General features: G+C 41.1%; 1 protein-coding gene across 2 annotated transcripts in view; it reads right to left on the reverse strand.

The window, feature by feature from the left end:
• Positions 1–22,412, reverse strand: part of BCHE (butyrylcholinesterase) — a 54,191-nt gene that overhangs the window by 10,274 nt on the left and 21,505 nt on the right. For both annotated transcript variants that reach the window (XM_051781854.1, XM_051781853.1), the window contains exons 2-3: positions 19,664–21,185; positions 173–339 (exon numbers count right to left, since the gene is read on the reverse strand). In XM_051781854.1, the coding sequence (XP_051637814.1) occupies positions 173–339; positions 19,664–21,180 (1,684 nt within the window). In that variant the 5' untranslated portion in view covers positions 21,181–21,185. The remainder of the gene's footprint in view (positions 1–172; positions 340–19,663; positions 21,186–22,412) is intronic.

The following is a 22,412-nucleotide window of genomic DNA, read 5'->3' on the forward strand; positions in this document are numbered from 1 at the left end:
GGTGACCTCTGGAGGGAAGCACAGGGCACGTCCTGGGATCCTCATCGTGGACAGTTTTATCCAATACCTGAACACCTCAGCTACAAATAACACAAAGATTTGAACTCAAGCATCACACTAATATCCTTGCATAAAAGTTTCACATAAAAGCATGCATAAAAGATTTTTTTACCTGTCATTTCCAGGACTTTGGGGAAAAAATATTTCCAGAATCGACACTGCTGAGCACGGAGTTTTGTCAGGATCTCTGGAGTGCTGGTGTTTAGTGTCAAATATTTCTGCTCATTGCTGGTGAAGGCTGGCCATCTTATTCCATTAATCAGGGTCCCATTAGGAGCCCTAAATGAGAAAAGAAACACTTCATTTAGAATGAGAAATCACCTCAGCACACCAATGCAGCATTATTTGGTCTTACTTAACAGCTATTTCAGTTTAAGTGTGTTAGTTTGGATTTACTGGTAAATCCTTTTGTAAGTAACAGGGGGGAAAAGGAAGGTAAATGTGATTTAGTCTCATTTGAAAAAAAATATATTTATATTCCCCTTTTTAGGTGTTCTGGGTTCATCTAAGGGAAAAAGTTAATAAATGACCATATACAAACTACTTGATGAATTTGGAAATTCTCACAGAAGATATAAATTTTTGTGGATTACTCAAGAACAAGCCAAGCCACAAGTCTGGGAGGTTGAGTGGTTTATGATTCAACTTGAAGGTTGCTGATCCCTTTAAATACATTGGACTAAATAACTGGGATAAACATGCAAGTAAAGCCACAAATAATGTCTAAACTTGAAGAGAAAACAATTATCCCTCATTAAGCAGAACTGTTCCTCCTTGAATTATGTTGAGCCCTGTTAGTAGAGTGTCAAATGGAAACAATTTGAAATCTTCTGGAAATTGGGAAGAGGTACAGAGTGCTTGACCTTCTATAAAACAAGCTCTGCATGTTAAAGGATCACAGCTGTTGGTGCTAAAATAGTTTGATAAATATTTATCAAACAACAGAATTCATGAAGTTCTAGGGCCAGGCATCCAGTTTTTTACCTTCAAAAAAGACAGTACTAAATGAGGAAAAAAATGGTTTAAATATGTAGAACAAGAGTTTTGCATTAAGGAACAAATGAGACAGAACATGATTTTCAGAAAAAGAAGTAGATAAGTACTTCAAACAGTCACAAATCACCATTAGCTCAGAAGAGGTTAGGAATAGAAACTAAACATCTTATTTCAGTGTAAGCAGAAGGAGTCATTCTCTTTTCTAGAAGATGATATTGAGGAACCTGGGATTTAGGGCAGAACAACAGTAACTGATGATTCTTGGTGGGATCAATTAAGAACATTATTAGCTAAGTTAACTTGGTTCTCTCTACTTTATTTTTCACCAGAAGGCAGCAGGCAAAGGGGAGTCCAGGGTGTGTGGAGCCCATTTTTGGTTTCTGCTTGCCAAAGGTGGAAATTGAGGTGCCAGGTGCAGTTGGGAGCAGTCAAAGCACAAGATGCAGCTGCTGAAGTAATATCAACATCTCCCAGTTAACTCAGAATTAACCAAGTTTTCAGACCAGATTTTAATATTCTGGAGTCTTTGGCACTGGCTGCTTAGAGAAACTATGTTGGGGTAAGAGCCTCAGCGTGTCATTTCCTCAATTGCTCCCTTCTTCATGAATTTTTCGTGACTAATTCAGCTCTGATTAACCTGCAGCACCTTTTTAAGCTGCACATTTATTTGTGGCTCATGAGAATGATGACTTAAGCAGAGCTGACTTGCACTTCAGTTCAAGATCAGAACACTAATGGTGCTGTCAGTATTCATTTAACAGCTTTTATGCTATGAAATAAATCATGACATCCCACATTATAATTTCCAGGTGTGTGGGGGGATTACACAATGGCTCAATGGCTACAGATGTATTTTACTAAAAAGTGATTGAAAGAACTGTCAGATGAACACAGCACTTTGAAATCCATGAACCTGCTGATTATGCCATTCCCTCTGCATTTCCAGGAAGTTTATGGCTCAAAGAAATGTCCAGTAATTTCCTTCTTAGCTTCATTATTGAAAATTTCCCAAGTTAAAAAGCAGCTCCCAGTTAGAGCAAAATGGAGATCACAGGAGCATAATTTTGAACGGGGAAGAACAAGTTATGATTATAACCTCATTGTTCCCTCACAATTGCTTTCATTCCTTCTTGCTAATAACTTCATGATGAGAATTGCAGTGCCCAGAATAGGCTATAAAATTCCCTGTTCTTTGCACCAAATTCTAAGTTTAATAATATTCACATAGAAAGTAAAAAGTATGGTGAGAATATCCTTAGTGAGCAGACAGGAATCCAAAACACTGCACAAACTTCTGTCCATCTGTGTTTGGATGGACAATCTTTGCTGATACATCACAGGAACTTGTTTCTGCTGACAAAAATAAGTTTGATTTCCATGGAAATCTCCATCTTATCATCTTTATCAGTTCCTCAGACCTCTGCTTTTTCATCTTCTGGTACTCCTTAGCCATCTCTGCTTTACTACCTTCCAGTTTTGCCCTCTCTGTGCTGTCACTGGGGCCTGAAGATGTGTCCTGACAGTGTTTGGCTCGTACATCTTCAGGGAGAACTTTTATCATCTGCATCTGCCTTGTCAAATCATCCTTCTTGGACCTCTCTCCGGATGTACAAGCTCTAGGCAGGGAAAACCTTCATTTTGTTTGGAGAAAATCATCAAATGTTTGGGTTGCAAGGGACCTTTGAAGGTCATTTAGCTCAACCCCCTGCAATGAGCAGGGATATCTTCAACTAGACCAGGAATATGAGCTTCACTCAATATTTTAGAAAGAAGTTGGTTCCTTTTCTGCACAGTTTTTCCTGTTTACAGGAGCAAGTCTTAAGGCAATTAAGAAACACAATTATTTGAATTGCTCCCAGAGAAGAAATGCAAGAGATAGAGAAAAAAAAAAAAAAGACCAAAACAAACTCAAACCACCTGTGTTTAAATTCTGATGTGAACAGAATTTGTCTCACTATTTCAGATATTTTTTTTCCTTTGCATATGCCCTGAAGTTATAGCTGGACTCTCTCTACTCTGATAGTGATACAGCAGCTCATTTACAGTTAATTATTTTCCCTTTAGGGCAGCCAAACTTATTTTCTCATTAACTGGAAAACCAGAGTATCTTGTGGGCTCAGTCTCCAGTAAAACTGCTCTCGTGTTCTACCTTCAAACTCACGTGTGCTGTTATTGAAATTCATGAGCATTATTTAATCTTGTGCCCAGTGGAAGTTGCTTGGCTGTACTTGTTGTTACAAAGATCAGGTTCGTCCCCCTTTGAGTATTTATGTCCACAACTGTCAATAACATTTAATTTTCAAGATTAATTTATAGTAAGTATATTAGATTTGACATAGAAGTGAAAAGGGTTTTACAGGAGCTTATTCACTGATCATTTCTCTGCATTTAATGTTCGTCTTCAGCAACTTCAGAAGGAGAAAGTTAATTTCATTCAAATGGAAAATGCAACATGAACACAGTTCTGTTAATCATAATAAACATACATACATTACCATTCTCATTAATATGATCAATATAGCCTGAAATACAACCCTAGCTCACTGCATATTTATTTATATTCAGATAGCATTCCTTTTACAGATGGTCTATCACACAGATACACAAAAATACCTAATTCATCATCTGACTTTTTTTTTTTGGTAAAAATTCGTGTTATAAAGTACTCGGGGAAATATCCACTTTATTTTGTGAGGGAGCTCTGAATAGCAGAGCGAGAATTCATAGAGTGCATTCCATCATTTAAAAGAGTTTGTTCTTTTGTACTTTTAACTTATATTTTGATATAGTCCACAAAGAAAAATTTTCTCTGCTAACTCTCCTGAAAAAGTTTTTAGGCTGTTTTAGGATGAGTGTTGTAAACCAAGAGTAGCACATGATATCTCAGATGGTCCCAAGCTTTCACCATACTCCTCTTTAGCTGCTCTATTTGTGAACAGAACTGATTAACATGCTGTGCATTTCCCCAGAGCACAGGAAAACCAACCTGCCCATCATTTTAGCTGCTGGGTTAGACCAACCCAAACCCACCAACAAATTCAGAAGCTGGAACACACTTTTACCTCCAGTCCCTGGTGCAGCCCCTTCCTCCTGAAAAATGTTTGCTCTGCCTGGCTGGAGCTGTTGGTGGAGGGATTGCTCCCTGTGAAGCCTCATGCACTAATTTCACCTGGAAATCAAATGCAGACCTGCCCCTTCCTAAATGTGACTGTATTGGCTTCACCCTGGTTGGAACTGCTGATGCTTATTTTCAACTTGGCCCTTTTTCCTTTAACCAGCTGATTTTAAAGGAAGGAGAGAGCGAATGTGAATCATTTTTATGACCTTTTGTGATTCCTTGTAGCTGTCGGGCAGCGCTGGCAATCAGCAGGTTTTTATGGGATGGTGTTTTATGGTGTGTTACCGTGGGCACCACATAACTGGGAGGGGGAATGGCCTTGGAGCTGCAACAGCAGCAGTAACCCCCTCTCTTGCAGGATTTCTGCAGCTGCATTACAACACCTCTAAGAATGATGGAAACAGTCAGCTGGGCATCAAACAAGAAGCACGTTGGAAATGTTTCACCCCAAAGGAAGCTCTGGGAGCAAGGGGTGTTTCTGCACGTTTCTGCACCATATGGACACGCCTATATATGTCTGCACCACCCCTGGAGGGATTTAAAAGACATGTAGATATGGCTCTTGGGGACACTGGCAGTGCTGGGGTAATGATGGTGATCTCAAAGGTCTAAACCGAATAGATGAACCTTTTCTCTTTTCCCTTCCCTTCCCTTCCCTTCCCTTCCCTTCCCTTCCCTTCCCTTCCCTTCCCTTCCCTTCCCTTCCCTTCCCTTCCCTTCCCTTCCCTTCCCTTCCCTTCCCTTCCCTTCCCTTCCCTTCCCTTCCCTTCCCTTCCCTTCCCTTCCCTTCCCTTCCCTTCCCTTCCCTTCCCTTCCCTTCCCTTCCCTTCCCTTCCCTTCCCTTCCCTTCCCTTCCCTTCCCTTCCCTTCCCTTCCCTTCCCTTCCCTTCCCTTCCCTTCCCAAACCTTCCCAAACCTTCCCAAACCTTCCCAAACCTTCCCTTCCCTTCCCAAACCTTCCCTTCCCTTCCCTTCCCTTCCCTTCCCTTCCCTTCCCTTCCCTTCCCTTCCCTTCCCTTCCCTTCCCTTCCCTTCCCTTCCCTTCCCAAACCTTCCCTTCCCTTCCCAAACCTTCCCTTCCCTTCCCTTCCCTTCCCTTCCCTTCCCAAACCTTCCCAAACCTTCCCTTCCCTTCCCAAACCTTCCCTTCCCTTCCCTTCCCTTCCCTTCCCTTCCCTTCCCTTCCCTTCCCTTCCCTTCCCTTCCCTTCCCTTCCCTTCCCTTCCCTTCCCTTCCCTTCCCTTCCCTTCCCTTCCCTTCCCTTCCCTTCCCTTCCCTTCCCTTCCCTTCCCTTCCCTTCCCTTCCCTTCCCTTCCCTTCCCTTCCCAAACCTTCCCTTCCCTTCCCAAACCTTCCCTTCCCTTCCCTTCCCTTCCCTTCCCTTCCCTTCCCTTCCCTTCCCTTCCCTTCCCTTCCCTTCCCTTCCCTTCCCTTCCCTTCCCTTCCCTTCCCTTCCCTTCCCTTCCCTTCCCTTCCCTTCCCTTCCCTTCCCTTCCCTTCCCTTCCCTTCCCTTCCCTTCCCTTCCCTTCCCTTCCCTTCCCTTCCCTTCCCAAACCTTCCCTTCCCAAACCTTCCCTTCCCAAACCTTCCCTTCCCTTCCCTTCCTTCTTTTCTCTTTTCCTTTTTTCTTTTCTTTTTCTTTCTGTTTTTTGTTTGTTTGTTTTTGTTTGGTTGGGTTTTTTATTTGTTTGGTTTTCCCCCCACACAGTCTGGAAGAAAACATTCTGTTACTTTCCCTTCTATTCCCCGTGGAGAGAAGGACCCTCCTAACTAGCAGGAATGCTGATGAGGAGCACCAGGCTGTGCTGAGGGCTGGGAGGTGTTTTTGGCATTAGCCAAGCAAACTTATCCAGATGTATCACATAATTTCTAAAGGCTGTGATGTGTAAAATTTATACCTGTGTTCACCTTCCCAATGCAACACAACAACTGCCAGATTAATATCAATTTTGGGTGGTGGCGTGGTCCCCACAGGGCACACGTTTGTGTTGGGCTTTGCTTGGATAGCACAACTGGGAGCTTAACAGATCATTCCAGCCCAGTCCCATTAAAAAGAAGAGCAGGTTTTACTGTTAACTACTGGTTGAGTCTTCTCAAACCCTCAAACAGTTTGTCTTATTACTGGGTTCTTCATGCCAGGCTGTTGGTTTCAGCTGACTCACTGATAAGTAGACACCAGAGAGGGCTGTGAGGTTGAAGGCTCAAAGTCCTTAACCTGAGGAGCTGTCCTACCTCCTGCAACAAAGAAAATGAACGTTCCCTGGAAACTTTCCTAAAAAAAGTTAGCCAGGGAAAGGATGAAGAAATATCTGTAAAAAAAAACAAACCCCAAACCATTAACTGTAAAACATCCCCAGAAGCTCCAGTTCCTGCATAAAATCTCCATTCAGAGACTGAGGGCTGTATAAATCTGGAAAGCTCCCTCTGTGTGAATATGCAGATTGCACCTGATGCAGTATCACCATCAATTGGGTCAATATATCCATGGTTCGGTATAATGAACTTATCCTTAGCTTTTTTTTTAAATTCAGATAGTTATCCAGGACCTTTTCCCAAGCCAGTCAGCTCATCTTCTGCCACCCATCAAAATGACTCGATGGGTCTCCCTGGATAAAATCTTTGCATTATGCCAAAATATTTTACATTAAATTGTACACTTTGAGGCTGTTTGCTACTAAAAAATGCAAAAGCAAAAAGAAAAAAAAAGATGACAAGGGCACTTTTCTGTTCATTATCCAAAGTTTATGAGTGGCCCATTTGGAATAACAAGCAAGGGGGAGTTATATTGGTTTTAATGTCACTGCTGCTACCAGTTGGTGCTCTTTATACATGATACTGCATAAAAAGTTAACTTGCTAGTTTTAATTTAATTGAGGGGCCCTTCAGAGTACTCCTTAATATCAGCTAATCATGAAACATCTTTTTTTATTGAACTGATGGACCCTCTGTACAAATGTACTGCCACAATTCATATTTTATTTTATAAAACTCTCTTAAGGCCTTTATCTTCTTAGACTGATGGGACAGACAGCAGCAATCTAATCTATCAACCGAAATTATTATTATAATTATAATTATTATAATTAAATAATAACAATAACAATATTACTACTAATAATAGCAATAATAGCAACAATAACGACTAGACTTTAAAAACTATCACACTGGAAGGTAACAACTCAGATAAGGGTATTGTCAGCATGTGCAATACTGGGTGATTGGAAAGTGCCCATGATTATCTGTTTCATAAACTAAATTTCCTTCGAGCCTTTGGCATCAGTGTTCCCAAGGCCTCTGTGCCTGTGGCACTATGAAGAACTGTGGAACTTGGAAAGAAAATAAAAAAAAAAGGTCATATTTAAAATAAATTGATTTTTTTAGAAGTGAATTGTGAGAATATAGTAACCAGTTTCTGAAAATCTAAGTAATTAAACCCTTCTCATTTACTTGTTCCTTAACAAGGTGTAAAAATCCTAATTTTGTGACATCAAATCCCACAGTAGTGAATGGAAGGACTCCTATGGTGAGCACTACAAGTCTGGGAGAGGTGGAGATTTGAATCCTTCAAACTACATTTATTAAGCAGCCGGTTCTGGGAAGTTCATTAAATCCTGTTGTGCTCAGCTCTCACTCCCAGCTCCCACACACGAGTCCATAATCCAGTGACTATAAAGTGCCCCTGAGCCACAGCAAAAGGAAACTGCTTTGCAAGTTATACCGAAGGTAAATATTATTCCTTCTGCTGATCCTTGAGGAAACCTGTAGGATCCAGCTGGCACAGCCTTCAGCTGACAGAAACCACAGAAGGACCTTTGCAGCCAGGCTTTCTTACACCTTCACCGGCTAAATAAAGCTCAGGATATTCCTTCCAGATTCCAGCTGGGTGACAACAGATGAGTGTTTAAATGTCTTAAGCTATAAATTATCATGCTATGTGCTGTTACAGCCAATATCAGTTTCAGGAAATGAAGCAACAAGCTGTTGCTTCTTTGTTTTGGTCTTACTGTGTTCTGCTCAAAAGAGAAGAACCCATCAAGTTGAAATGATTCTTGATCGTGCTTGGTACTTATTCATGAATCCCTGGTGTATATATATAAGATGGGTCTTAAGGTATTGGCCATAAATAATGCAGGTTTTGAGAAATTCAGATCCAGGATGTTCTGCCTGCAGCAGGGTATGCCTGTTATGGATTTAGGGTTCCTCAAATCCCTGGCTCCTGCACTGGAGCCTGCTCTGCCATCAGGAGGAATAATGAGCTGGGTCAGTTGAGCCAGAGCTAACGAGCCCTTTAGACCCTGCCTGGGTATTTCTGACCTCCTGGTCCCACCCTGGCACTCCTGCACACAGGGATCCTCCGCTGGGAAAGTATTCCAGCAAAGTTTGGGGCTCTTCCAGGAACCCTTGCCCCAAACTCCACACAGAGGGTATGATCAGATGTGATTTTATCACACCAGGTCTGGAACTGCCCCACTGTTCCAAGAGTCACTGCCACAGTGATGATTTCACACCTTCTCCAGGACTCCAGGTTCTGGTGTGAATATTCACATTTCACATTTACATCACTTTTGAATAGACATGAGAGAGGCAACACCACAGCTTAGTCCCTCTTTATTCTGAAGGAACACTTCTGCCTTTTTTTTAAAAAATGTTCCTGTAAAGTGCTTTGTAAGATCCTCATGTCCTTTGGTATGGGATCAATTTTAGCTTTAAAGGGCCACTTTTCAAAGCTGTTATTTCTTAACACTCTTGGCTGCAGCAAGAAATCAAATGCAACTGTAGTTTTTAGTCTTAGCTTGTAGAGGTTGGAGAGGGCTGTTTGGAAATGGAAGAAAGTCCTGAACCCTATTGAGACTTTGAAGGAGGAAGTAACTTCCAAAGAAGGTAAGTAAAGGAATAAATAGAGAGGAAGGCACATGGCACTTGTCCTTTTAGTCATCCTCTGAGACTGGTTTATCTCCTCTACCACATCTTTTCTTTCTCAGGACCTGGGAAAAAAAGCTTATACAGTATCTTAACCAGAATTACTCCCTTGAACAAACCTAAAGAGTGGGTGTGAAGGGAGAGAAAAATGGTTTTATTGCTATGGAAGTATTAATACTGTGTTTTAAATTCCCAGTGCCTTTGGTAAAATCTGTCAGCCCAGTTGGTTGTGAGAGAGAGTGGATACTGTGCTCATGTGTGTATGATTGCTGGTTCCATCCCTTCCTTCCTCTCCCATTAATAAAGTTCATCCCAGGCACCCAGGAATTGTTAGATAAATGTGTTCAATGCTCTCCTTATCTCCAGAGCTCCAATTTTCAGTACAGACTGTGCAGTTGATACTACAGTAGGATATGATGTTTGAGATTTGTTTTCAATTGTAATTGCCCTAATCATGATTTTCTTTTCCAGGCAGATGCTCCACACAGCCCTGCACCCAACAAAATCGTGTGGATTCAGCGTGTCCTGATGGATTTCTTCATAGTGGCATTTTCCTTTTTATTTTCCACTACTGCCACTGCTTTATTTCTCTGAGTGGGAGGAAGTGCATGAGTCACAAACTTTCACTACCATGTAATCCAGGCCAAATTGAGCAGTCCTATAAAGGAAACTATTGGGCATCTTTACTGCTTCATCAGAATCAGAACTGCTGAAACTTCATGTTGGAAGATGTAAACAAGAACATAGAATGTTCACAACCTCCTCCAAAGATATTTAAAAATAATAATAATAAAAATGATTAAGTTATTTTCTTATCTGTTATAAATTCCTTGTAGGTTTGACATTTACAAATATTAGTTACATGTAATTTTCCTTGATAAACACATTCAAATTCTGTCCCAGCATTGTAACATCATCTGAGCCTGATTTGAACTATACCAAGAGGGAGGTACCAACATTTGGACTGAGAGTTATAAAAGACATGCCCTCAAGAAGAAAAGGGGGGGGGATATCTGAACCTCTTCAAAGTTCTCTTTCAGAATTGAGGGGGGTTTAGTGGAAATTATGGTGTGCAACCATTTCACAACCAGGAAAGAACAACTGTTAAACCTCCAAGCATTTCCAGTTGTACAGAAAATTCACTTGGACGCTACTCACTGAGAACACCATGAGTGAGATGGGTGAGGTATTTAAAACTTCATTAGTTAAAATTAAAAAATCATAGTATTTGAACAGCCATTCCAGTAGGAAAAGGATCCCTCTGGTGTAAATTTGAGGTAGCAACCTTTAGAGTTTGTACTGCATAAAATGAGGAAGTTGTTTAATATTCCCTCAAGGAAAGGTAAAGAACACAGATGGGGATCAGAGATGTCTGGAAAAACAGAGGATGGAAGCTTTTAATTTTACATAGAATCATGTAAAATTTGGTGGAAAAGCCTGATTTCTACTAAAGCAGCTTCTAGATTTGTGGGGACAGAACTTCACAAACCCTGTGACTAAATTTCCAACTGCATTTACCCAGAAGTGCCTTCTCTTGCTGCTGAATGAAAAAAAAAATAAACACCATATTGAGCTACCTTCAAAAAATATGGTGTTGGGTAACCTCTGCTGCTCCTCATTTCCTCCCTTCTCCCCTTTGCCACTTCCCTGAAATAAGCCAATCTCTTGCTTTGGGGAGTAAATTAAAATGTCTACTGAAAGGTTTCCATTCTTCTCGTGAATTTTCTCAGCAGGACTTCAGATTAGTGTTCCAGAACCACCTGGAAAAATGGGGTTTGCAGACCTTTCCAACTGCAATTTCTGTCGTCTGATGATGAAACAAGGACTAAGCTGCAGAAAAGCAGCGTGGAAGAAGAGTGGCCCTAAAAAGAGGATTAACTGTGAGTGAACATTAATTAGAATTTCACAGTGGCTTCTGCAGTTGTGCATTTAGGTGTCTGTAAAAGTTATGATACAGGGGAAGCAATCCTAATCTTAAATTGTCTCTGAAGGGTGTTGCTTTTATTAGTGAACCTGCCTTACACATAACTCAGAATAAGTTCACGTGTATCCTTCCTTCATTTCTCTCTTCACAGATTTCTTCACCCACTGAAATGCTTAGAAGTCTTTCGGATATTTTCTTCTTTCATATATCAATCTCTTTTTGCTCTTTCCCTCTTCTTTGTGTATTTCTTGGTCACTGACCTCTTGCATCAGTCAGCAGTTCCCTCTCTTGCCTTCCCATTTTCCTTCCTCACGTGCATTTCATCCAACACTAAATTATTTCCATTCAGGCTTCTTAATTCCACTTCCAAATTTGAGTAGCAATGACACTATGGTTTTATTTCAACTCTTGAAACACTTGTTTGTCTTTGCTCCTCTCCTTTCCTTGGAAAATATCCATGTAGCCTCTTTGCCAGGTTCTTGGGACAGCAGGGAACCATGTTCTACCCATCTCTGTTGTGAGAACAGGTGGAGCCACACCCAAGATATAGAGTCACAGAATCACAGAATCACTTAGGTTGGCAAAGACCTCTGAGATCTTCCAGTCCAGCTGCTAATCCAGCACTGCCAAGGCCAGCACTGACCCGTGGTCCGAGTGCCACATCTGCACGGTCCCTCTAGGGATGGGCACTCCTCCTGTCCCTTGTTCCCTGGGAGCAGAGCCTGACCCTCCCCAGCTCCCCCCTCCTGTCAGGGGGTTGCAGAGCCAGAAGGTCCCCCCTGGGCCTCCTTTTCTCCAGGCTGAGCCCCCCCAGCTCCCTCAGCTGCTCCAGCCCCTTCCCCAGCTCCATTCCCTTATCTGGACACACTCCAGCCCCTCAGATTTCCCTCTCTTCTTTTACAGGGCCAGCTAAAGGCAGCACAGCTCTGCAAAAACCCACCTCAAAGAGATCCACTCCTTCTCTTGGACCCTGTGTGGGGGTTTGTGTGTCTCTGCCTCGGCTGCAGACCCAGGGAGTTCACCTTGCTCCCTCCCAGGACTGTGAATCATCACTGATGGTTTGGATCCCTCAGCCTTTGACAGTTGAATTAAAGTTTCCCCTTCTCCACAAAGCATTGCCAGTCCTCTCTTCAAGGCAAACCTCTGCATTATGGTTTTAGGTTTTTAGTTTTATGTCTCGCTCAATTACTCCTACAATATTTGGACATTTCCTTAATAGATGTTCTCATCTCCTGTTTGAAAATAATAGTTTGACTCATCTGTTGTAGGGAATAAAATCTGTGTGGACCAAATTGCATTTACTGCACAAGACATCCTCTTGTAATTGCAATATTTGTAATAGCATTAAACCAATCTAAACAACTTTATATCCCAGGCCTATTTTGAAAAGAGGACTGAACCAAATACTCCTGTTTTCAATTCTGAAATTTGATGACAGCTTGACAGCTTGTCAGCTTGTAGCCAGAAAGAGAGAGATGCCTGCCAAAGCAGGGTTCTAGTTACTGATTTTTTCCATGATGCACTTTTTCCAAATAGTTTGCTAAAAAGGTGTTTCCATTACTGCTTCTGAATGTAACAATATATATGGACCCTGCAAAGATGATGAGTCACTTATAAGAACCTAAAACTGAAGGTGGAGAAATAGAAATAAAGTTTCTTAAAATTTGACCTTGTTTTACTGTTTGTTTTTTTTTTTTTTTTTTTGTTCATTACTGTGATTTCCACAATTTTTTTTCATGGCTCAGAAATTACTCACATTAATGGGAGTCTATGTGAGAATAAACGTGCCCTTTTGGGCCAAAATGAAAGCTTTGGTTTTCCTTAACTTGGGAAAGGAAGACTTTCCATGTAATTATTTTTACTTTCAGAAACTCTTCTCGTGATTTGTGTTTTTTACCTCACATCCAGAAATCTTTTGTTCAGGATCTTGAGCTTATCAGGGAAAATCACTAGTTAAGATGAAAAATTACTTTTTCTAGATGAATGTGAGATGTCAGGAGCATCAGCCTCAGGAAAAGTCTCCTCTTGGTGCCCCTGAGTTCTGGCTCTAGTGTGTTTGAAGACCCTATGAGGATCAAAGTGGCTCCAACCCAACCCTCTTCCTCTCTCCATGTGGCTCCCTGGAAGAAATAGAGCCCACAATAAATTTCTGACCTTCAAGTGGCTTAGTGGTACATAAAACTTCCTACTTCCTGAAGTATAAGAAAATTAAAAGTGGTTGGAGTTTTTTATTTTTACTTTTTGCCACTATATTCAGTCCTTGCCATATAGAGTATATAGGTCCCCAGTTCAACTGCTGTCTGGACTCTATATGAGGCTGTTGGTTTTGTTCTCACTGGTCTGAAACTACTCTCTATAAACAGGTTGTGATAAGTTGGTAACAAAAGCACTGAAATTTATTATATGTCTACCAGAGGAACATCAGGGAAAGGCAATAATAACCAGACAAAGTGCTTCAGAGCTTTAGTGGGACAATCAAAGCCTCACAAATTCCCCTAAAACATAGCAGGAAATATTTCAAAGGCTTCACTTTATAGAAAAAAGCTGCAAAGATTTGTTTCAGCAGTTGTTAAACTGGCAGCCAGACAAGTTTTGCCCGTTTCCTTTTATCCAAAACATTTTTCACAAAGCCTTAAAAAATATTATCTTTGTGTGTTCTGCTGCACCCTTATTTGAGTTCTCATCCCATCTAGTTTGTCTGTCTCATGACTAAAGAACACAGTTACCAAAATAAATGAAGAAAGTAACGGGAAAAGCATAACCTGGTGCCCACTGATTTGGGGGCCATCTAGTTTTTCATGTTAAATAAAACTTCTCCTTCCTAGAGGTGGCAGAGAATTCTACTGCTTTCTGATTGATAGTAGCTGTTAGTGTCACTTTACTTTTGAAAGCTTTCTGAAGAATAACAGAAGTGCAGCAAAGAATTGAACTTTAAAAGTGTTTAAAAAGAGAAATTGAAATTTTTTTTCACCACAGGTGGAGCTTAGAATAAAGTGTACTGGAAAGAACTCAGGAGAAGGCCACTGAAAACTGACATTATTGTTAAAATGAATGTTATTTACACATGAACATGATCATTCTGAGCCTGATCCATGTGACATCACACTGTGGTTTCCTGCTGAATCCAATTTGACCACATCTCTGTCCAGTTTGATGATATGTGGTATTTTATCAAATGATTTTAAGGCTAACAATTGATATTCAACTGCCAATGTTCTTAAATACAAGAATAAGCTGAGGAGACCCTGGGTCAAGGTAAAGGGAGGAATTTAAACTCCCAGTGTAAATCAAATGCATTGATTTTGGAATCTGTTCTTTCTTATAACCCAAATATTTTATTATGCTTGATTTATTCAGACAGCAGGAGTAATAAGTCTCTTTCTTCCCTTGCTGGTAGAACAGAGATTTTTTTCAGGGTATGATGAAAATGCTGTTCTTTCAAGGATCAAATACATGCAAAAAAAAAAAAGTATTTTATGAAATTACATTAACTGCATGAGGAAAAATGGGGATACATGGTCAACCCTACTTGATACCAAAAGTTCAGCCATGAAAAATTATAATATAATGAAATAGCAGAAATTTTCAAGTTATAGAAAGGAATTATCATTCCTGGAAGCTTTTGCTTCCAGTCCCAGGAAATCGTGGGCAGTTTATTAGTAGTTTAATTTCTCTGCACTTTCATGGACATCAGTATCCACCTCCAGACTGACCTCACACTGCTCAGCCAGCTCATCCCTGCCTGTGGACTCTCTCCCTCCTTTCAAGATCCCAAGGGACAACCTGTGCCCCTGATTCCTTAGATCTGCTTTGGAAGTAAATCATGGGCATATTGGATATTTCTGAGGGAAGAGACACTGGGAGTGTTTAACTGGGGGGTGAATCCCCCACACTGTCACTCTGCTTGGCCACAGCTCAAGAGTGGGGGCTCCCCTGTGTCCTGTGCTCTGTCCAGAGCATCAGGGGCAGCATTAGCTGGCAATAATCCTGAACATTGCTGCCAGGAATCCCATGGGCCTCCCAGTCTGTCCTTTCACCACAATACTCCATGTTCAGACCCAAAAGGTCATTGGCTTTTTTTTTTTTCATTCTTCTCAAACTATGTGACGTGATAAATCTGTGATGCAATGAATAATATGGTGTGATAGAATAGTATATAATATAATACTTCATAATACATTATACTGCAACATACTATAATATAACACTAGATGATGTGATAATTGGGATTGTTCAGCCTGGAGAAGAGAAGCTTTGGGGTGACCTAATTGCAGCCTTCCAGTACCTGAAGGGGGACTTCAAGAAACATGGAGAGAGACTACTTATAAGAGCCTGGAGTGACAAGACAAGGAGGAATGGCTCTAACCTGACTTAGAGTAAGTTTAGATTGGACATGAGGAAGAAATCCTTCCCTGTGAGAGTGGGGAGGCCCTGACACAGGTTGCCCAGAGAAGCTGTGGATGTCCCAACCCTGGAAGTGTCCAAGGCCAGTGGGAGGAACCTGGGCTAGTGGAAGGTGTCCCTGCCCATGGGAGGGGTTTGGAACAAGATGATCTTTAAGGTCCCTTCCAATTCAACCATTCTACAACTATGTTATAAAAAATAACCTTATTTCTCTGGGTAAATCCTGCAGACAATCAGGTAGTAATGGCTTCCCCAGCTCCAAGGGATTCCCAGGCTGAGGAATCCTGTTGTGGATAATGGATCTGCAGGGACTCTCGTGGCTGAAAAGCAAAGGCTGATTGTCAAAGAAGACCATCTCAACAGGATCTTCACAGGTGTTACAGACTGTGTAAATATATGACAGATTCCTAAAAGTGACACTATTCCCAGGGGTCCCGAAGAGGGATATTGGAGTATAACAACAGCACCTAACTTCAGATATTTGCTCCTGTCTCCTACTGAATCATCTGCATCTGCCATTCCCTATTCATATTCACAAATAAAAATTCTTGATGCCTGTAATTTTCCAGGAAAAGTGGTCACTTATCACTGATATTTATTTTTAGCAAGGATGTGAAATAAGCAGTGCCTGGAGATTTGGAAAATTGCATCTGCTGCTGATAGGGGTGGGGGGGGACTGGGAAAGCCTTGGGCTGGCTGACAGTCTCCTTTTAGTTACTGAGAAAGGCAGAAATCGAGAATTTCACATATACTCTTGGGATGCTTTGAAGGAATCACTTCTCCTTTTCTCCCTAACAACTTTGCTTTTGTTCTTACATGACTTTGGGCATTTCTCAGGAGTTTTCTTGCTTTTACCCTTCAGATTCTCTCCCCCATCCCACTGTGGGGGGAGTGGGTGAGCAGTTTTCTGGGGTTTAAAGAATGACAGAAGCAGAAAATGCTCCTAAAGGGCATATTTTTAACTTTTTCTATCACCAATTTCATTCCTCACATGAGAATAAAAAAGAAAGACCACCAAGGTCAAAATTTGGGCTCGAAGACTCCTCTGAGAAACAGCTCTGCCACCTCTCAGTCCCTCCCAGTCAGAAAACACCAGGATAAATATGATTTCTCCCAGTTTTGTTGACTCTACCTCATCTCCTTCCCTCTGCAGGCTCCTCTTCCCTCCCTTGTGCTTTTGTACTTCTGCACATTAGAATATTAGGTCAAACGCCCTCACTAAAAATGTGCTGTACAATATTTCTCATTTTCATCTTTTCTGCTTGATTTTCTCCTCATCTGCTGGAGACATCAATGGTAATTTTCCCCTCAGAGGTTTGCCCTTTGATCATGCCAGAGTTTCCTATAAACATTATATCAAAGCAGGGCTTCCCCAGTTCTTTATAAATGTTTACCATGTGCTCAAATACGCCAGGAAAACAAGTGTCACTTATTAATCTTGGAATTATCAGCAATTTTTATTACTTCCCCACCCATTGTACACTATGAATAATGTGTAACAGAGCCTGAGGTGTCTGTGCTCTGCTCAGGGAGTAAAGTGCCATAGTGTGGGTTAATCCTCACCTTTTGCTGTTACAAAAATTGCACAATTTTATTGTTTATCCAAATAGTGATGCTTTTGATACTTGTGTGGAAGCAGAGAGGGATTATTTTGCTGTGGAAACCACTTGAAATTCAATCTGTAGGGTAATCTAATTATAGTGTGAATGATAATCAGACTAGATGACAGGACTGTCTTCTACAAACTTCAACCTGAATGTACCTTATGTTGTCTATTTTTAGCAGGTTACAGTGACAGGGACAGTGCCCTCTGTTTGCACAACAGGTTATTGAGATTTATATATATATATTCACATAAAAATTATGTAGATGAAAATTAAATATATATGTATAATCCAGGGTTAAAAAGCAGTTCACAGAACTGCAAATGTAGTTCTGCAAAATTTAGTATGGACCTGAATTTTCTTTTTAAGAAATACTTGTGTTAAATGGAAAGATCTGCTCTCTCTGATGTAGGATCCTGACCTCAAACTCCTGTAGGGCTGGAGTGTGTAATAAGGAGCCTTCACTCACTTTGCTCTCCACCAAGGACCTAAAGACACCAGTGTCAAAGTCATGTTGTCCCAGTGTGTCTTCACGATGCAGGAAGTGTCACCAGGCTTTTCCAGACCTCACTGTGCAAACTGCAGCCTGGCAATCTCTCACATGCATTTTTGGCATCGATAAATCAACTGCACAGCTCAGTTCCAGAGCCTGCAACCTGCTGAATGTTCCTCTCTGCACCACAGCCTTTCCCACCAAATTCCCATGGAGCGGTGTCAGCAGGCTCTGAGTGGAGAGGGAGGCAGGAAGAGCCCAGAGATTAAAGTTTAGATTAAACTTCACAATAATAAAACCTGTATTAAAACACTGTGCATTGATGAGTACTGTTGTTTTCTGAGTTTTAGTACGCTAAAAGAAATATTACAAGCTCCAAACATATAAAGGGAATAGGAGTTGTTAAGGTAATTAATATTCCTACAAACCAAAGTAATCAATCAATCAATCAATCACATCTTGGATAACACGAAAACCAAGGCAACCCTTGGATGAGTAAGCAGGGACTATCTGGTTGAACTAGAAGGGATAGATGACACCTTTAATTACAACATCTTGGGGACAACAGTGTTTAATTCCAACAAGGAAAGTTCCAACAAGGTGTTGATGAATCACAGGTTTAAAGGTGGAGAGTTATTATTTAAGGAATTGGAAAAAAACCCACATTATAGTGAAAGGCTTAAGAGTACAACCTGGTTTACTTAGCAAAAAAAATTTAAAAAGTATTAAGGGTTATTAAGGATTATTTGAATAGACCCTTAATAAAGATATTTATCTCTATATGGAAAAAATCATAAAATAAAGCTTAAAAATTGTCAAACAAAACATAGTGCTTGGAAAACTAGAAGTAGAATAGGCAAATTCAGACTAGAGACAAAACTTATTTTTATAACTCTAACCCTTTTAAATGTAATTAAACTGTAGAACAACCTACCAATGTTTGTTCTGGGTTTTTAGTCACTGGAAATGTGTAAGTTCTACCTGTGTTTTGAGTTATGTACAAGGCTGTATGGACTAAATGAGCACAGTGGTCTCCCCTGGTTTCTAATCTACTAAGAAAATTAATTAGATCCTGTTACAATGCTGATTTCAGCCTTTACAAATCTATATATAAATCCAATGAATGGTTCACCTTAGAAACAGAATTAATGCATAATTTTGAAATTCAAGTTAAATAAACACTTTGTAGTGTGAATTAAGTGTTTGGTTGTGAGTTCTAAAAGGTATCTAGCTTTATATATATGATTTTCTCAGGAGAGAGCACAAACCAAGCTTCTGGAACACAAGATCCCTCCCCATCTCATCAGGTTTGCAGCCTTGGGACTAATCACACATAACTGCAGCATTGGATGGTTTTCTTATTGCTCTGAAATGTTTTTATTTCCCACTGAGTATTGCACTGAGAGCCCAAAACTCTGCTGAGCAGAGCAGGGGCTGCCTCACTTCTCCTGGACACCAGCAGAAGGCACCTAACGAGGAGTTGTATTTAATCCATCTCGAACATCCAAATGAAATATTCTGATTTGCTTCTTGTCCAGGCTTGGACAAGATGAGTCAATTGGAAATTTCGCTTACAGATGAGTCGAATGGAAATAAGGAGTGATTTGTCATCAGGATCAGTGAGGCCCAGGCTCATCCTCACAGCACACATGGGAAGAGAGGTTTTCTCGGAAGTATGTCCTGAAATCCCAATCTCTTCATCATGTGTACATAACACACCTCTATATTAGAAACCTGCATATTCTGATCAAATTACTTCTTCAAGGAAATTGGGTTTTTTGCTCCTACTTCTGCTCCTACTTCTCCTCCTACTTCTCTATTTCCCAGAGTCTGAAATATTTTGTTTCTAGCACTTGAAACCATTACCTTCCTTTGTAACCACTGCTGCTATGGTAAAAGAAATGTTTTGTACTTGCTTTTATGGGTGGATAAACATTGTTTTCTTAAGCTTATCCAATACCGTGAGCAGCACATCAACAGTTTATTTTATTAAGACAGTGTTTTTAGCAGAACTAAAATAGGAATTTTGAATAACTGAACAATAAATCTCTTCTCATCATTCCAGGCAGCACCAAAACCGTTAAGCTTTTTCCACTGGTGAAACAACAAGCAAAAATCAAACCAATTTCCACAGTAAACTTACCCAGTTTTGGCAAAAGTTGCCCAGTCTCTCATCATGGAGCGGCTCAAGATTTCCTCAGCTTTGGTGTAATTCACCTTTCTCTCCAGGGGCAACCCAAACACAAACTCAATCTCGTAGCCGTGCATCACTCCCATCCACTCAGGCCAGGGCAGCTTGGAGGATCGATGTTCAAAGAAGTAAAAGAACACGTTGTTTCCCAGCTGGGCGAATTTTGTGCAGAATTCCATGACAGGACAGATTATGTTGTAGTCCCCGACGGCGTCGTCCGCGGCATCACAGTAGTGCTCTGGCTTGTGCTCGTTTTCCCAATCCGTGTACTGAAAGATTATGGACTCTATTGCAAGTTTGCTCACTCCTGGGAAGGCCAGAGTTAAGGCTGTCTCAAACTGGGTTTTATTGACCAAGCCATCGCTATCCTTGCTGAAGCCAGGGACTCCATATGCTAGAAATCCTGACCCTTCATCTTTGTTAACACCCACTAAGATCTGTGTTTGTTTGAAAAGGCCTTTCTCAATCAATTTTTCTGGCATGTCTAAGAGAAAATTGCCATCCAGCGTTGGACAAAAATATACTTGCAGAAAAGAGCCACCTGGAACAGCAAAAATTTCATTCTCCAGTATTTCCTTCGGGTCCTTGTCTTGGAGGCAGAGAATTAGCTCTGTCTCGTTGCTGGTGGGACACTGGAGCTGTTTAGCTAAAGCCACTGTTCTGTTTCTGGCTTCAGATGCTGTGATTGCAGCCCAAGGGGCATTGGCAGATCCACTCTGCATGATGGCTCTGGTGAATAAAGGATGGCTTTTGGGGGAAAGGAGGTGGTAGTTGACAGAAGCCGAGCCAGCGCTCTCCCCAAATATCGTCACGCTTTTTGGGTTGCCTCCAAAGGCTGCTATGTTCTCCTGCACCCACTGAAGGGCCAACCTTTGATCAAACAAACCTGCATTTCCAGGAGCTTCCTGGTTTCCTGGCAAAGCCAAAAATCCTAATGCAGCGACCCTGTAGTTCATGGAAACCACGACAACTCTTTCTACCCTGGCCAGAAACTTGCCATCGTAGACTGGCAGGGCAGTGGACCCAGACTCGAAGCCACCGCCGTAAATCCACACCATGACACTTGCATTCTTGGGCTTGGGAGAAGGAACCCACACGTTAAGGTACAAGCAGTCTTCACTCAGGTTAGTTTTTGGGTTCCACATCTCTGATCCAGCAAACCCCGGGTAAGCTGTATCTATATGCTGGTAACAGGAGTTGGCGTGTTTTGTGGCGTCCCAAACATCCGACCACTTCTCCCGAGGTTCTGGCTTTTGAAACCTCAGTCTGCCCACGGGTGGCTGTCCATAAGGTATTCCAAGGAAGGCTGTCACAGTGCCCCCCAGGACCTGCAGGTTTGTCCCTCTGACTCTGCCTTTCTTGGTTGTAACGATGTTGTCTTCAGGCACCACCTTCCTGATGAACATGTACAGGAGAAGAAACCACATCAGAAACCTGGTAGAGGGACTTGGACCATTTGCCCAAATCATGATGCCTGAAACACACGAAAAAGAAATTCAGAATTAGCGTTGCAATATGTTACTACCAGAGCCAAAATGAGCTATTAATTAAGGGTGTAGGCCATCCCAGGGGCTTTAAAAATAAGATGGTGCTGCTGCACAAAGCTCAGAAGTATTTAACCATAAATTCTCATTTGTCCGTTTTGTTGCAAAGACTGTGTTTGGTATTTTGTATTTAGTCAGTACTTCAGAAAAATTCTCTTGCTAAAAAGCACAGAACTGAACGAGCCAGACCAGTAAAGTCATATAAACAGGCTCTGATTACTCCAGTTAGCAGGTCAAGACTTAAATGAGTCATGTCTTTCAAGATCTTGTTTCTCTAGAGGAGTTCAAGCAAGTTTACAACCATCAGAGTCCTACAAAGTAGTAGTCAAACTTCTGCTACTTAGAATGAACATTAAAATACTAAAACATCAAGGACCTTTGAATACATGTAGATGATGCCTAAAAATTTACATACTGTCCACTCATTGGTTCCTGAGAACCTTTCCAATCTATAATTAGTATTATCTAAAAACTGGGGGAATAAAAGCTGACTATATACCAAATATAAGTACTAATAGTCTGATTTACCCCAACCTCCTCAAATGCTATAAAACCATAGTACTGTCCTCTTGAAAGAGAAAATTCAGACAAAGACTATTTGCATAAATCCATTTCTGTGGTTTACATATCTGAAAATGCTCAACAAAGCTCCCTTCTATGATGTAGTACATCATGTACTCTGTCCTGCCCCTTTAAACAGGGCACTCTTTGTTAATGAGGAGAATTTGTGTCCTTAAAAGGAATGAGGCCAATTTGTATGGAAAATACAGCTGTGGCCTAATTTGAGCTCCTCCTGTTCCTGGAAAGAAAATGCAGAGGGGGGGGGGAAAGGGAATATTTTGTGCAAAGAGGTTCCTAACTTTGAGACAGCACCAAAGGAGCAGGGGGGAATCTTCAAGGATATTTTTATCATTCATCAAAACAGATAGAAAATAGATAAATTTTAGAAAGCAGGAACATGTTGTTTTATCTTGTTGCTGTGTTAAAAAAAATAGATAAGGTGGTGAATGGGGACAACAGAGTTGGTGTCACATTCCACCTTCAGCTTGACTTGCAGAAATCTGCAAGTGACCCCTGTTTGCTCAATTTTAGAGATGTGAGTTGTCAACTCATGTGGTCCAGCAATTCCCAAGGAGCTTGGGTGAGCAAGACTCCCT

Source organism: Manacus candei, unplaced genomic scaffold, assembly GCF_025592945.1.
Source record: "Manacus candei isolate 608988 ecotype Guabito, Panama unplaced genomic scaffold, ASM2559294v1 h1tg000015l, whole genome shotgun sequence".
Lineage (NCBI taxonomy): Eukaryota > Metazoa > Chordata > Aves > Passeriformes > Pipridae > Manacus > Manacus candei.